This window comes from Sorex fumeus, unplaced genomic scaffold, assembly GCF_029834395.1.
Source record: "Sorex fumeus unplaced genomic scaffold, SorFum_2.1 ptg000073l, whole genome shotgun sequence".
NCBI lineage: Eukaryota > Metazoa > Chordata > Mammalia > Eulipotyphla > Soricidae > Sorex > Sorex fumeus.
The window spans coordinates 18481408-18496148 of NW_026606130.1; the positions used below are offsets into that span (position 1 = coordinate 18481408).

A 14741-nucleotide genomic window follows, 5' to 3' on the forward strand; every position below is an offset into this window, starting at 1 on the left:
GGGTCCCGCATACCTAGGTTCCTCTCCCGGTTCATTTGTGAGGCTCATCCGAACGTGTGGAGAGTGGCCTTGAGCATGCAAGGCAAGTCTCTTACTCGCTGTACTATCTCTCTAGCCATAGTACTGTCAATGATAGTGTTTCATGCATAAAATATTCCAACAGCACAGTGACCACTTAAGTTAATGTTAGCTTAAGCAATTGATATTTAAACTAACTGAAATCTTAAAACAACTTTTGAATAGCTACTGTTACCAGCAATCCTATTTTACAGAGGAATCTGAGGCACAGAATTATGTTCCTTGCTCAAGATCTCCTAGCTAGAAAGGAATAGAGAGCTGGGATTGGAGCTCTTGATGTCTTCTGAGGATTCAAGTGATAGGATATCAAGGTCAGGGCCAAAGAATGAATTCAGAGCAGTAGATGACCTGTTTCTGATATACTGCAAAGTACTGAGAAAATAAGTCAGAACCTTTATTCTGAGACTACACATGGAGGCGGGAAAGAGAAATATGGGCTAGAGGGTTCTCCTGGGAGACATTAGCTGAGCTGAGAGTTGAGTGTGAAAAATCCAAGAGACTCAGGGCATTTTTGAAGCCTGCAGCTGAAAAGAGGAAGAGAGAGGGAGGGAGATCAAAGGGCTGACTCTTACAGGGAAAGGCATATGTGGGTGTCTAGCCAGGCTTCAGCAGAGCCGCCTGCTTGACAGTTGTCTGCTAGAATGGGAAAGAGGAGGCTGTAGAGAACTAACTAGTTTGAAGTCTCCTCCAAGTGGCAGAGGGGCGGGTTTGCTATACATATACATATATGTGTATACATATATATTGCCTTAAAAATAATGAAAAAAATATCATATATCCAGAATAATAGAAATATAACAGACACCCATATGCCTGCCTCTTAGCCAGCTGGTTCTTAATTGATATACAGCAATACATTGGAATAGGTTAGGGAGCGTTTTAAAAAATGGTGATGTCTGGGACATATCCCAAGACTTTGATTTAGTTTGTCTGGGACATAGCCTGAACCTGAGGAGTGATTTTATTTGTGTAACAAGGTTTAGGACCACTGACTTAAGAATCAACAATTATTGATAGTTTGCCACATTTAGCATTTGTTGAGCCATTTTAAAGTAAATTATGAATAGGATTCTTTGTCCCTATGTAGTTTAGCATGCATCACCAAAGATACTATTGTGACTTTGAAAGTGAAAAGCATTGTTCACTGCAGAGAAATTATAAAACACAAAATAATTTTTAAAAGAACTCAATCAGAATAAAGAAAATTCCACCCAGAGATAACTAGTACTGACATGTTGGCAGAAACCCTCTCAGGACTTTTCTCTATCAGATGTATATTTATTACACACATATGTATACATATGCACACATATAAAACACACATTTTCCCCATATTTTATTGCAGAAAATACTGAAATATAGGGAAGTGTAAAGATTGTACAGGTCATTTGCCATGTATGTGACTGACCTGTGCTCATTCCGGCATCCTATATGGTTCCCCCAGCCCATCAAGAGTGATTTCTAAGTGCATATCGAGGACTAAGCCCACAATACCACTGGGTGTGCCCCAAAACAAAAGATTTGTACAGTAAACACCCATAAACCCACCACAGATTCTACATATGTTAACACTGCTATATATACTTTGTTACAAATCTATGCTTTTATCCATCATTTGATATTTTAATGATGTTTAAATTGCAGACATCACTATACCAAATGATCTTTGTGGTTTTTTAAAATTTTTATTTTTATAAGGTTCACAATAATTTATTAAATTCAATATTCCAACACCACAATTACACCTTACCCACCAACTCTATTTTGAATTTTCCCAACCACCACACAAGCCTGCCCCAATACCAGGCCCTAAATAATTTATTTTGTATTGGTTATGAATAATTCTCTAAAAATGATCAAAAAAGTTTTTCTTAGAAAAAAGTGTGTGAAGATTGTTGCATCTCATTCTGGAGCCATTGAACCCTTGTATAAGAGATTTCTAACACAAGAGATTTCTAACAGATTTCTTTTTTTTATTCTAAGTAATGTTTATTTTAATTAGCCTCTCTGTAGAGCATATGATGCATTGGAAAATTCTGTATAATAATAATGTTGATGAGTCATATAACTCTGAAATGATTTCTGACATATTGGTGAAATTTTGAAATAAGTCCTATAGTTTTGATATTGTGGGTTTCCATCTTTTTTTTTTAATTAGTGAAACACCATGAGGTACAGTTATAGACTTAAACATTTTTGTGATTAGGTTTCAGTTATACAATGATCAAGTACCTATCCCTCCACCAGCACCCATCCTCCACCACCACGGTCCCAGCATCCCTCCCAACCTCCATCCCCCCCATCCCACCTTGCCTCTGTGGCAGGGCATTCCCTTTTGTTCTCTCTCTCTCCTTTTGGGTCCTGTGGTTTGCAAGAGAGGCACTGAGTGGCAATCATGTTTGGTCTATAATCTACTTTCAGCATGCTTCTCCCACCCTGGGAGGATCCTCCCAACACCCTTTATTTGGTGCTCTCTTCTCTATCTGAGCTTCCTTTTCCCCTAGTACTTGTGGCTGGCCTCCAAGTCATGGAGCAAAATTCCTGGTACTAATCTCGGCCACTCCTGGGTGTTAGTCTCCCATTTTATTGCTTTATGTTCCCCAGATGAATACAATCTTTCAGAGATTTCTAACCTTGTATAAGAGAATTCTCTTATAAGAATTCTCTTATACAAGGTTACAGGCTGAGCCTTGTGGGATGATACTTTTTTAATTGAGATTGGTTACCTTCTACCTTATATCCTATCCAATGTGTGCTACTCCTGGTACATCGGTAGTATAGAGTATGAGATGTCACACTGCTACACCCTCCAGTAATTCTAAAATTTTAAATAAGTTGATACAGCTGAGGTTAAATATTTAACTGAAAAAAAATTTAACTGAATGGTGACCTTGTGGTCTGAGGCATCTCTGCAGCGTGTTGACCTCTTCCAAAATTTATTTATGAGTCTCTGGATCATGGCTGGTTAATGAGTTTATATGTCGGTTAATGAGTTTATACGGTGCCAAAGGTAGTTTGTGGGCGGACTGCCAGGGTCCTGGAAGAACAGGGGAATGTGGGGAAGTCGCCCACCTCCAACTCCATGAGAGCCTGGAGATTTCGTCACAAAACCTGTATACCTGAGTTTTTTAACAGACTCACTCATGGATGAGGCTTGTTCGAGCCCATGGAGATTGGCCGTGAGCATGAGAGTGATTGGGTTCTGGATTTTTTTAATTGAATCACCATGAGATACAGTTTCAAAACTATTCATGGTTGGGTTTCAATCACCAAGTGATCTTTGTTTCACATGCATATCATTACCTAGAGTTCAATATTTATTGACCGTTGCCCTATTTTTTCTATTTAGGCATCTTATTTGCATGTTCATATTACATTACTAAAGAATAATCTTGGGATTTTCCCACTGGTTTGTTTTATATTGCCTCTTCATAGTCTGTGATGCCAATTGAGATTGTCCATACAATAAAACTAAACTGGATGGGAACAGGTTATTTTGTTTTTGCTAGATATTTGTGTTGCTCATCAAAATTGGGGCTGATCACTCCACACTTATTTAACCTGCCTTTGAGATTCACAACAATTTCCCCATTTCTTTTATCATCAGTGATTTCAGATTCACCAGTACCAGTATGTTTCATCATAACAGTTACAAACTAAACAGTGACTTTAGAACAACACAACCTAATATAAATCTAATGTTTTTTTGGCATTGTCGGTTCTTGAGGCATCAACCAAGACATTCACACACACCACTGTGATGGCACCAAATATGGTGGGGGGGAATTTTCCCCTTTTTTGGTTGTGGGGGATCCCCAGCAATACTTTAGAGAGCATGTGGTACCAGGGATTGAACCTGAGGTTTCCACATGCAAGGCCTGTACTACAGTTCTTTAAACTAAGCCCAAGGTCCCATTCTAGGAACATTTTTTAACAGTGCCAATGACCATCCTCCTTTCCTTGAAGTAAATTTTTTATTCAGTAAATGCACAGGTCTTAAGGGTAACTTAACTTTTTGGTTTTGTTCACACCTGGCAGTGCTCTGGACTTAAACATGGTTCTGTATGCAGGGATCGCTCCTGGTGGGCTCAGAGGGAGACCACAGTGGATGGCAGGGATCAAACCCAGGGTAAACCACATGCAAGGCCCTACTCACTGTACTATCTCTCCACCTGCAAGGGGTACCATGATTTTTGACAAATGTAAACACTTGAATCACATTTATTTTTATATACGTTATTTTCACTTAACATTACAAGCATCTTTCTTCATCAGTAATGTTCTCTGGCAGTAATGAAGCATCATTTCTCTTTTTTTCATCTGCAGCTTCCAGTTTTTCACTACAATAAATAGCATTGCAGTGAATATTCACATGGCTAAATATTAACTCACATTCTTAATTTTTCATGAACTAGTTCTGAAACCTTCCTATTGAAAAAAGTACTTTTGCTATCAGGAATGTGGCTGTGAAGGGGGATTAGAAGAAGCCAGGTGGGAGTTCAATAAGCTGCTAGGTTCCATTTCCCAGTGCCAAGGCAAAGAGGCCCTGGAGACTTCAGGCAAACAGGGGAGTTGGAAACGAAGACCTGAACACTTAACACCTGATTGCTACTCAGAACAACCTAGATTGGTAATTGTTACCTTTATTTTACAAATAAAAACATAACAAATCAGCTTTTTTCCCTCCAACTTAACACTGTAGCAACAGGGAACTGTTTCTGGTTTTTTATATGTTTCATACTTACACATACTTTACCCATACTTCTCTGAGACCTAACACCTTGAAGAAATCTTCTTTAGCAGCTACCATACGAAATCCAGCCTGGGCAGGTCTCCTCTGGACTTCTCAGATGTATTTTGACTCTGTGAAGCACCGATCCTCCTGGATTGTCCCTCCCACTAGACAATGAGCTCCTTGAGGGTAAGGTCTTCTCTGAGACTTAAGTTCCTCCAGGGTCTGGAAGGTATTGTTCCAGACAATATTGTTGAATAAATTGTTGAATAAATGAATTCAGACAGGTTAAATAACTTGCCTCTGGTCTTGTGAGTAATTCATGAAGGAGTAGAGGATCAAACTACAAAACACCTGCACTTTAGTCATCCATTTGCTTTTGGTTGCCCTGCCTAACCTAACATTTTTTTCTTCCCTCCTCCCCCAAGGACTGAGGAAGAGAAGAAAGACTGGGTCCAGGTAACATACAAGAAGGGTTTTGTGGTAGGGGTTGTGTTAAGAGGTTTATGGCTTAGTGGAACCTCCTATGAAACCTACAACCAGAATGGGCCTATATATTTGCTTTTTAACAAACGTTTTCATTCTGTTTTACTGCTAAGAAAATTGGGATCCAGAGGTTAAGCAGATACATGTAATTCCTTTGGAAAGCTGGTTCCTCCGAGAGGTGATCCTAGTGAATTAAGTCATACAATTTTAGGCCCAGGCAGTAGCCAGAAAAGCCTTCTGAGGTTTTCTAGTCACAATTTAACCTCCTCTCTTCTAGAAATAAAGAAACTGAAACTTTCTGCCTCTAAGTTAGTTGTAGAAAGGTGAGGTGAGGATGGAAATTGTGGGAGGTGGGACTGTCTAATCTCTCATTTCTCACACCTCTCCCCAGGCAATCAACTCCACCCTCCTAAAGCATGAACAGACACTAGAAACCTTCAAACTGTTGAACTCAACGAACAGAGACGAGGAAGATACACCCCCTAATTCTCCAGTAAGATTCTACAAACACTTCTGCCCTTTAATGCCTTGTCACCTTACTTGGGATGCTCCTCTCCTCTTACCAGAGATTAAAGAAAAGACAGACCATGCATGACCTCAGAGAAGTCTTCTGTTGGTAGGGCGGCGGAGAAATCACTGGGGAAAACAAGGTCTAGAGAGAACAGAGTTGTCCTCAATAGCACAGTGATCTAGGGCAGAGCCACAACTCAAAAGCAGGTTTTCTGAATGTCTCTGATATGTGGCCCACCCCCACCCCCCTGATGATCCTTTTAGCTAGCTGTACTGGGCTGAGAAAAGTGATTTCTTACATGAGACCTGACCCTTTCTCCAGAATGTGGATCTTGGAAAGCGGGCACCTACACCCATACGAGAAAAGGAAGTCACCATGTGCATGCGCTGCCAGGAGCCATTCAATTCCATCACCAAACGCAGGCACCACTGCAAAGCCTGTGGGCATGTGAGTATTGGGAGGCAGAAGTAGAACTCGGGAGGGGGCAGACTGGCAGCCACTCTCCAGAGTGGGAGCTGGTTATAAGAACACTGTGGAAGCTGGTACACTTTGGGGGGAGATCCACTGAAATCAAGCTGTTCTTGCCTATGTGCCACCCCAGGTAGTTTGTGGAAAGTGCTCTGAGTTCCGGGCCCGCCTCGTCTATGACAACAACCGTTCTAACCGTGTGTGTACTGACTGCTATGTAGCACTGCATGGGGTATCTGGGAGCAGTCCAGCCTATAGTCAGCATACACCCCAAAGACGGAGGTCCATTCTGGAGGTAAGAGCCAGGCCTGGGACTAACCCTCCTACACCAATTCCATGGGCCCCAGCCAGTCACCGAGTGTGATTTAGGGCTAGGCATCCCTGAAACCACACAGTGGCAAGTATATTCACTGAATCCAGGCACAGAGTAAAATGACTGTGAATAAAAAATATTACATTTTATTTAAGCACATTTAGATACTTAATCTACACAGTAACTAATCTGTCACTTTTCCTATTTTACAAATAAGAAAACTAAGGCCAAGAGAATTTATTTGGCTAAGTTACACAACCAATGAGTAGTCAGACCTGGAATTAAAAAAAATTCAAATTATATTTTTCAGGGGAGTTCCCAAATAGCACTCAGGGGACCACTCCCAGTGATATTTGGCCCAGGTATGTGGGCCTGACAGTTCAGTGCTCAGGCCTGGTGATATCAGATCAGGAGTTCAACAGGGCTATCCTACAGTGCTTGCAGTCCACTAAAGCTACAACAAGCAGTGCTCTGGGGACCCTAAAATGAAGTTGGGAACTCCACATGCCAGACATATGCTCTAGCAATTTGAGCTCTCTCCTGAGCTCCAATTAACAAATTATCATTTTTATTACAAAGTAGAATACATACTATGCGGAAAAGTAGAAAATAAACACGTAAGACCACAGTTCTTATACCGAGAGATTACTCTCCATCCAAGCTAAATTTGGGGGATTTTTGGAGGCGGGGGTTGAAAACACCTGGCAGTACTTAGGGCTTATTTCTGGTTCTATGCTCAGACATCACTCCTGTGGTTAAAAGTTAACTTTTAACCACAATGCTACATTGCCTCTTACTTTGTGTACAGAATAATTTGTGATCAAAGTTGGAAAAGATGAGGTATAAATGCATAATTGGCTTAAGAAATAGATTGGTGGAAGAATTCTACTCTTGCATTTACTGAGAACTGCACATACTTTCTACCAACTCCTATAGGCAGGAGCCAGTCAAAGCCAACTTTGGATCTCAACTGATTCACTGCGTGGCACTGGCAAAATCACACTGCCAACTGGGTTCCAGCATCATCTGAGAAACAGGAATGGCAATATATGCTGAGGACATGTTGAAGCCAAGAAAAGCCAGGCTAGAACTTTTACTAACATTGATGCCCCTCATATCTCTGCTACAGAAACAGGCCTCAGTAGCTGCGGAGAACAGCGTCATCTGCAGCTTCCTGCACTACATGGAGAAGGGCGGGAAAGGCTGGCACAAGGCCTGGTTTGTGGTCCCTGAGAATGAACCCTTGGTGCTGTACATCTATGGGGCCCCTCAGGTGTGCATCCTACTCCTTTGGGTCTGGCAAAACTAAGTGGCCCTCCTCCCCCTTCACCCCTACCTTGGACAGGGTGAGCCTAAATTATAAAATAGCCCACACTTGTGAGCAAAGACCAATAAGACACATGGAGTAATTGTGGGTTAACACATAGAGAAATAACCGGAATAAAAGGGAGTGCAAGTATGCAGACTACTTGAAAATGAGTACAACTAGGTCCAGTACAGAATGGTAAAGAATATACAAATAGGGGCAATCAGCTGCAAAGAAAGGACTGAATAACTTTTTTGGTATAAATTAAGAGACTAGCCGCTCAGTCGTTTTTGGGTGTGTGAGAAACAGTTACTGAATTAGTCTTCATTCTAGCAGGCTGACATTTTCAGTTCATACATTTTCATAATAAGTGAGCCAGGGAAGGTACTTGAAAATAGTGGAGAGGAACAGATGCAAAATCGTGAGAAGCCCAGCCTCAGGGTAACACCAGTTGTCTGTTCTTTAGGATGTGAAAGCTCAGCGCAGCCTGCCCCTCATCGGCTTTGAAGTGGGGCCTCCTGAGGCAGGAGAGCGGCCTGACAGAAGGCACGTCTTCAAGATCACCCAGAGCCATTTAAGCTGGTACTTCAGTCCTGAGACAGAAGAGTTGCAGCGGCGCTGGATGGCAGTGCTGGGCCGGGCAGGCCGTGGAGATACATTCTGCCCAGGGCCCACACTGTCTGAGGACAGGGAAATGGAGGAGGCATCAGTGGCAGCTTCAGGAGCCACTGTTGAACCCCCTGATATCCCCCGAACCCGAGATAAAATCTAAAGGGCTTGGGGGTAACTTGGACCCTCATACCCTACATTCTAACTGCCCATGTCCATGGGGGCCCATAAGGGCCCAGACCCCTCACTCCCAACTCAGTCAATACTTGAATTCCCATCATGGGCACTTTCAATTCTGAATGCTGGGTCTGGGTTTTTTAACTCATCTTTTCACAAAATGTGGGCTTTTAAAAAAGTATTACTACAGTGATATTAATTTTTTTAACTCACATATCCAGAAATGGTGGGTGCTATTACTAGACCTGCCTGAATTAGGCCATTTCCCCCATCCTCTCAACACCCTACAGATTCCTGCCTCCAACTTCCCTCAAAGCAATGGAGGCCAGAAACCTGGATTCAAGTGCCAGCTTTTGCCATTGTCCCATGGCCCTGGCCCACCCCTGGCCCTCAGCGGGTGTCTTCATGTTGGGTGGTGACCAGACCTCTCCTGCCTCTCCCATTGCTTACAGCTTCTACCCAGCCCCAAGGCTACCCAGTATTTTATCCTCCAAACCCATGGCAGGGCCAATGGGCAGGACAGGGGAACAAGGGTGGGGTGGGGTAGCACAATGGATACTTTTGTTTTTTTTTTTTTAAAGAAAAAATACAGTTTGTTTCAGGCTTATGGAAACTTTCAAAGTGCTTCTGTGTTCCACTTGTCCATTTTTTATTTGTCTAAAGTACCAGACTGTATGGGTAGCCCAAACACTGTTTCCTCACTGAGCTCTGAAGCACAGCTCCCTGAAGGTTGATTCCAAGGCTACACAAAGGTCATGTCACAGATGAAACCAGAGTGCATTTATTGAAATCTTAAACCTTATCTCTAGGAGTGGGCAGGATGAAATGAAGAGTTTGGAAAGAGACTGGAAGAAACAGAAAGACCTTCTAACCTAGCTAAGGTCTTAGATGTCTTGAAGGAACTCAATACTGGAATTGGACTGAAGAAAAGGAGTGTTCAGCGGGTTACAAGTTCTGGGAAGGGATACAGAGTTGCTGTGTGGATATGTATGGGTGAAAGGATAAAATAGAGACATTCCACAGTCAGCATCATTCACATCCTTTACCAATTTACTGTTGCCATGCTCATGATATTGGTTTTCCTGCTAGTCCTCTTCCTTTGCAATTCCACAACCTGTCACCCAGCTTTGAGCTTCTCCAGTCATACCCTCTCCCTCTTGACACTGATTACACCAAAGACCTACTGTGCTGGAAAACCATGCCTCATGACCCTGAGACCACAACCCCAAGAACTCTTCTTCCCCTGGAGAGGGGTTAGACAGGGAAATGGGGAGACAGTGTGGATAGAATAACAAGTTCAGAGAACTACAACCCTCCCCCAACTCTCACTATCTCAATACTACCAGCAAATAAGAGCCCAAACCATTTCCAGTTCCACTCATTTCTTTCTTCGGACAATGGTCCAGCCATCCTCCACTATATCTTCTTCCTTAATAGTCTCAAAGTCTGGTCTGGAGGAGTCAGGCTGGGAACATAACCCATTTGTAGCTTCTCCATTACTGGTAGCTGTGACCTGGAGGAGAAATAGCAGAGAGAGCTAAACATAACACCTCCTAACTATAGACATTGGAGACCAATCTCCTCCCAGTATTTTGCTTTGGGGCCACACGTAGCAGTGCTTAGTGCTATTTCTGGCTCTGTGCTTTGAAGTGACTCCTGAAGGTGCTCAGTGGACCTATATGCAATGCTAAGCATCGAACTGGAGTCTGCTGCGTGCAAGGCAAGTGCTTTAACCCCTGTGCTATCGCTGGTTCATCTTCTCCCAGTTTTCTCAGGATTAGTTGCTAGTTTTGTTAGTGTAGGAGTCACCTCTCTGTAATATGACCACCACCACCACCACCACCCATCACTTCTATATTAAACTAAAGAATCTCCTAGTACACTGAAAATTCTACTTCCCATGGTCCAAGGGTACCCCCCTCACCTCCATCTCCTCCACGCTGTCCACGTCATTATCGTTGTCTTTGGCTGCTGTAAGTGTGGTGGCTCTGACCCTGCATTTTCTTTGGATGATGTGAGAGACCATGTCCCTCAGAGCAGCCCCATCACCCTTCTGGAAGTAATGGAACATTGTCTGCAGCTGCTGGCTCACCTACCAAGAAAACCAGCTAAGATTTTCCAGAGAACCTTCATATTTGCAGCAAGAAGTTGGGAGGGGAGAATATATGTTTCCAGAAAGAGTTCACTAGTGAAGCAACCACTTAAGGAGGGCTCAGGTAAGGGTTTGAAGCACTACAAGAAGGGAAGATACTAGAACTGAATTTTGAAACATGGAAGATATAAGTGGGAAGGCAATATCCATCAGGGAGAGCAATGTTAACTGGGAAAGGGGCAGTATTGCACCACACTCGACCTGTCATTGGATGGGAGTGAGGAACTGACCTACATGGTGAGAAGAGGTAAAGTTTGGAAAGGCCTGGGAAGACCACATTTTCATAGAATTTTTCAGTTTCCCAGTCATAGAATGTTCTTTCACAGGACTCAGGAAAAGAATGATTAAAGTCAAGAGTCTTGGCTCAGAACAGATAAAAGAAAAACTGCAGGCAAGGGGATGGCAGTTGTACCCATATAGCTCACCTGGGACAGACTCCCATCTTCCACAATTGTATCAAATTCATTGGTCATGAGTTCCCCAATGAAGTCTTCCACTTCATCTAGCTCCAAGTCATCTGAGCAGGGAAGAATAGGACCCTTTGATCCAAAAACAGCTTCATCACATCTACCTGCTACACTTCATTATCACTTGTGGTGCACACATATGTGGTTGGTAGGAAAGGTCTAAACAGTGAGTATGTATTTGTTGAATTGTTCTGCATTACAGGCTTTAACATGATTTTTAAAAACACTATAATTACTAATCGCCTGCATTCTACCAAGTCCTCTATTCCCACAACATACAGTGCCAGTCACCCTCTTATGTGGCCTATGTAACCTTGAGCAACTTACTCATATCTGAGCCTCAGTTTCCTCATCTAGAAAGAGTTTCCTCATCTAGGTAGCTTCCTTGAAGGCCTGTTACGAGAACTCTGGCAAATGCTCAGCATAAGGCAAACCACAAATTTATGTTAATTTTCATGACTCAAAGCTTTAGAGACCCTTCACAATTATGGCTTCACTGATTCAGGATGTCACAGACCAAAGGGTATCTATTAAGAAATAGATATAAATACTAGCAAAATGAAATAACTCATGGCCTTAATATCAACATCCTGTGGTGTAAACCTTTGGCTGAAGTCTCTCCATTGAACTTTTAGTCACCTAATAGGTTCATGCTTTACATTTTCTGAATTATAGAATAACTCAAGCAAGTTTTCCATTCGTGCTACATTCCTGCTCACTCATTAATCCCTTTGTCTTTCCTTCCCATTTGAATCAAGTAGCTTCCAAATCTGTTTTCAATCCGGACTTCTCTCAGCTTGTTTCACTCAAGTGCCTCAAACCACCACTTACATCCTCCATATACAAAGCCATACTCATCAGCGTATTGTCCAAACTCATTCAATTTCTACCAATTCCTAAAAGACACCTAATCCCAGCGACCTGAATCAGAAACCTAGCTCCATTTCTCTCACCCTCTTCAGACAATCTTCAAGATCCAAATACACAGCTTCCTTTGCATCCTCATTGCCACTGCCCTACTTTATGTCTAATCATTTTCAAGAAAAACTAGTCTCCTCATCTTTGTCTAGTCGATCACCCACTGCAGTGGGTGATACTGAATAATCTTTTGAGAACAGTCCTTCTGTTTTTTTAGGGGGTGTTGGGCTTGGCCCACACCTGGTGGTGCTAAGGAGCTATTTCCACTTTGGTGCTCACTCCTGGGGGACCATGTAGTGCTGAGGATTGAATCTGGGGCTACCACTCACAAAACTATCCAAAAAGATAATGAGAAAAAAGGTAAACAGGTCTTTCTGTTTTTTTAAATATATATATATTTACATATATATTATATTTTCCCTCCTCTTCCCCTATCCTTCACTGTTTTTGATGTGATGATGACCAGGAGTTGCAAATATGTCTGGTTGTGGTGCTCCCCAGAAGATGCACATTAGATTGCAGTGCTGGCACACTGGACTAAGGATCATCAACGATTACATACCTTTAGTTGCACAGCTTGTGCATGTGCTCGCCAGGAATCACAAATCTCCATGGCGCTAACTGGGGATCACTGTGGTGCTCAGAGTTTGCCAGAATTCACACTTCCTGGCCAGGGTGTTTGCACATCTTCTTTTTAAAACTGCACTGATCATTACGGAGTCACTACCTAGTGTTGTTTATATCGAAACTTTTAATATGTTAATAAATACTCTGACTCAAGTAGAAATCGAAGAAAAACTTTTCTTGCATTATTTGGCAAACTTTTGAAACAGTGAAACTTTTGTTTCACTGAACATCTAAATGGAATTAGTCTTCCTTAGCATGTATTTTGGCAAATACTGGCCTAAAGGGTAAAATCAAAGTTACTTAGAGCTGGGAATGTAGTTCAGTAGTAAAGCTTATGCTTCACATACTTGATTCTCAGCATCACATACACATACACATACATAAGCAAATAAGGCCTTTCCTGTCTTATCCTTTTCCAGAATCTCTCCGCCCCTCAACTACAATCTTTATCACTCCTTCCACAAACCCACAATCACTCACACATATCCTTACTTCAATACTGAGTTCCTTATCACCTTCCAAATATAACATTAACCTCTTATCACAGAATTTACTTTGAGTATTACTCTTTTTGGGAGTAAATTCCTCAATCCTTAAACTCAAACCAATCACACCTCTCTAACATTTTCCCAAAGAACCAGCTCTCTTTTACAAATTATAACACCTAGGAGCTGGAGAGAGAGAATACAGCCGGTAGGAAACTTGCCTTGCTTGCGGTCATCCCAGGTTCGACTGCTGTCATCTCATATGGTCCCCTGAGTACTACCAGGAGTAATTCCTCAGTGCAAAGATAGGAGTAACCCTGAGCATTTGCCAGCCCCCAAAACAAAAAAAAATGGTAACATCTATTGCCCTGTGAGGAAATTCGGATTTCTTCACTAGAAACTGAGCTTCCTTCAGTAAAAGAACTCTGCCAGTCAACACCAAGACTAAAATGTTAGAGTTTTGTAAAACTCATACAATGCAAAAGTATTTCTTCAGCTCCCCGTATCCACTTACGATCCTCAAGACAAGTCAAAGGAATAGATCTTTGCCATCTACATAGCCAAATGTGGTTAAATGAAATGTGGCTAGGCCAAATTGATATGTACTGCGACTCTGATACCCATTTTAGGGAATAGAAAACTGGATCTCAGGGTGGTAAAATAACTTGTCCAGAGTGATGATGAACCAATGGCACAGACTGAAAAGTCAAATTCTGATTTCAAACCCTGGATTCACTTCATGCCCTCACTACTAGCCCATAACTGCTCAAGAGGAAGTGCAGGCAACCCAAGACCTGGCTCCTTCTCCTCCCTCCCCCCTTCCACAAAGACAGGTCACAGCAGCTCACATTCACTTACCATTGCGGATAAAGTACTCCTCTATTGCATCCCCTAGCCACACGGCCTTTTCCTGGCTGTGCACACCCCCGAAGCCATTTTCCACGGCGATCTGCAAAGAGACCACCCAAGCCCCAACACGTCATCCAGAGAACCAGCTCATGATGGCACAGAGATACACAGCGTGGGCCGCCTAGCCGACCACCAAGAAGCTCCCCCGGACAGATGCTGTTCTGCATCAGGCCATCACCTTTATCTCTAAAGATTGCACTCACCTGCAAAGCCGGCCAGGTTTCCAGCGACGCACGAACGCCAGCTGCAAAGAGCGCTTGCAAATCTTCCCTGGCGCCCGCCATTATGGCCTCAGCCCACGTGACTCTCACAGCGCCCAATCCTCCCGAAGCACAGCCCAGACCGAACGAGCCGAGAGCCGAGCCCAAGAGTGCAGATTCGCCTTTCCTCGAACCAGGCAGCAAGTCTAGAACTATAGGAAAATGTATCAGAGCCACTAAAACACCGCCGCAGTAACTCACATGTAATAATTTAATCAAAGTGGAGGTTGTGTGGGCCATGGT

General features: G+C 42.7%; 2 protein-coding genes across 4 annotated transcripts in view; one reads left to right on the plus strand and one right to left on the minus strand.

Annotated features, from left to right (window-relative positions):
- The window catches only part of FGD1 (FYVE, RhoGEF and PH domain containing 1), a 44287-nt gene extending 35156 nt beyond the window's left edge, over window positions 1-9131 (plus strand). Inside the window, exons 12-17 of one of the 2 annotated variants that reach the window (XM_056129976.1) lie at window positions 5239-5269; window positions 5688-5789; window positions 6129-6254; window positions 6409-6570; window positions 7718-7861; window positions 8361-9131. In XM_056129976.1, coding sequence (XP_055985951.1) covers window positions 5239-5269; window positions 5688-5789; window positions 6129-6254; window positions 6409-6570; window positions 7718-7861; window positions 8361-8666 — 871 coding nt within the window. In that variant the 3' untranslated portion in view covers window positions 8667-9131. The remainder of the gene's footprint in view (window positions 1-5238; window positions 5270-5687; window positions 5790-6128; window positions 6255-6408; window positions 6571-7717; window positions 7862-8360) is intronic. The other variant, XM_056129975.1, reaches the window with a different exon arrangement.
- A 314-nt stretch (window positions 9132-9445) lies between these two features.
- TSR2 (TSR2 ribosome maturation factor) lies at window positions 9446-14529 on the minus strand. Of its 2 annotated transcripts, none has more exons than XM_056129985.1 (5): window positions 14442-14529; window positions 14188-14278; window positions 11258-11349; window positions 10605-10733; window positions 9446-10193 (listed from the first exon to the last, which is right to left on the minus strand). In XM_056129985.1, exons 1-5 carry the CDS (start codon window positions 14520-14522, stop codon window positions 10059-10061), a joined length of 528 nt encoding a protein of 175 aa, XP_055985960.1. In that variant the 5' UTR covers window positions 14523-14529; the 3' UTR covers window positions 9446-10058. The 2 variants fall into 2 exon arrangements, with proteins under 2 accessions (XP_055985960.1, XP_055985959.1); XM_056129984.1 differs by having other exon boundaries at window positions 10605-10772.
- Window positions 14530-14741: the final 212 nt, after the last annotated feature.

Bases quoted from the DNA above. Each gene is read 5' to 3' on its own strand.
- TSR2 (XM_056129984.1), bottom strand. From the start codon at position 14,522: ATGGCGGGCGCCAGGGAAGATTTGCAAGCGCTCTTTGCAGCTGGCGTT. The intron at 11,350-14,187 runs GTAAGTGAATGT...TTCCCTGCTCAG, and splicing joins GGAGTACTTTATCCGCAATG to ATGACTTGGAGCTAGATGAA. The intron at 10,194-10,604 runs GTGAGGGGGGTA...TTTCTCCTCCAG, and splicing joins ACAGCGTGGAGGAGATGGAG to GTCACAGCTACCAGTAATGG.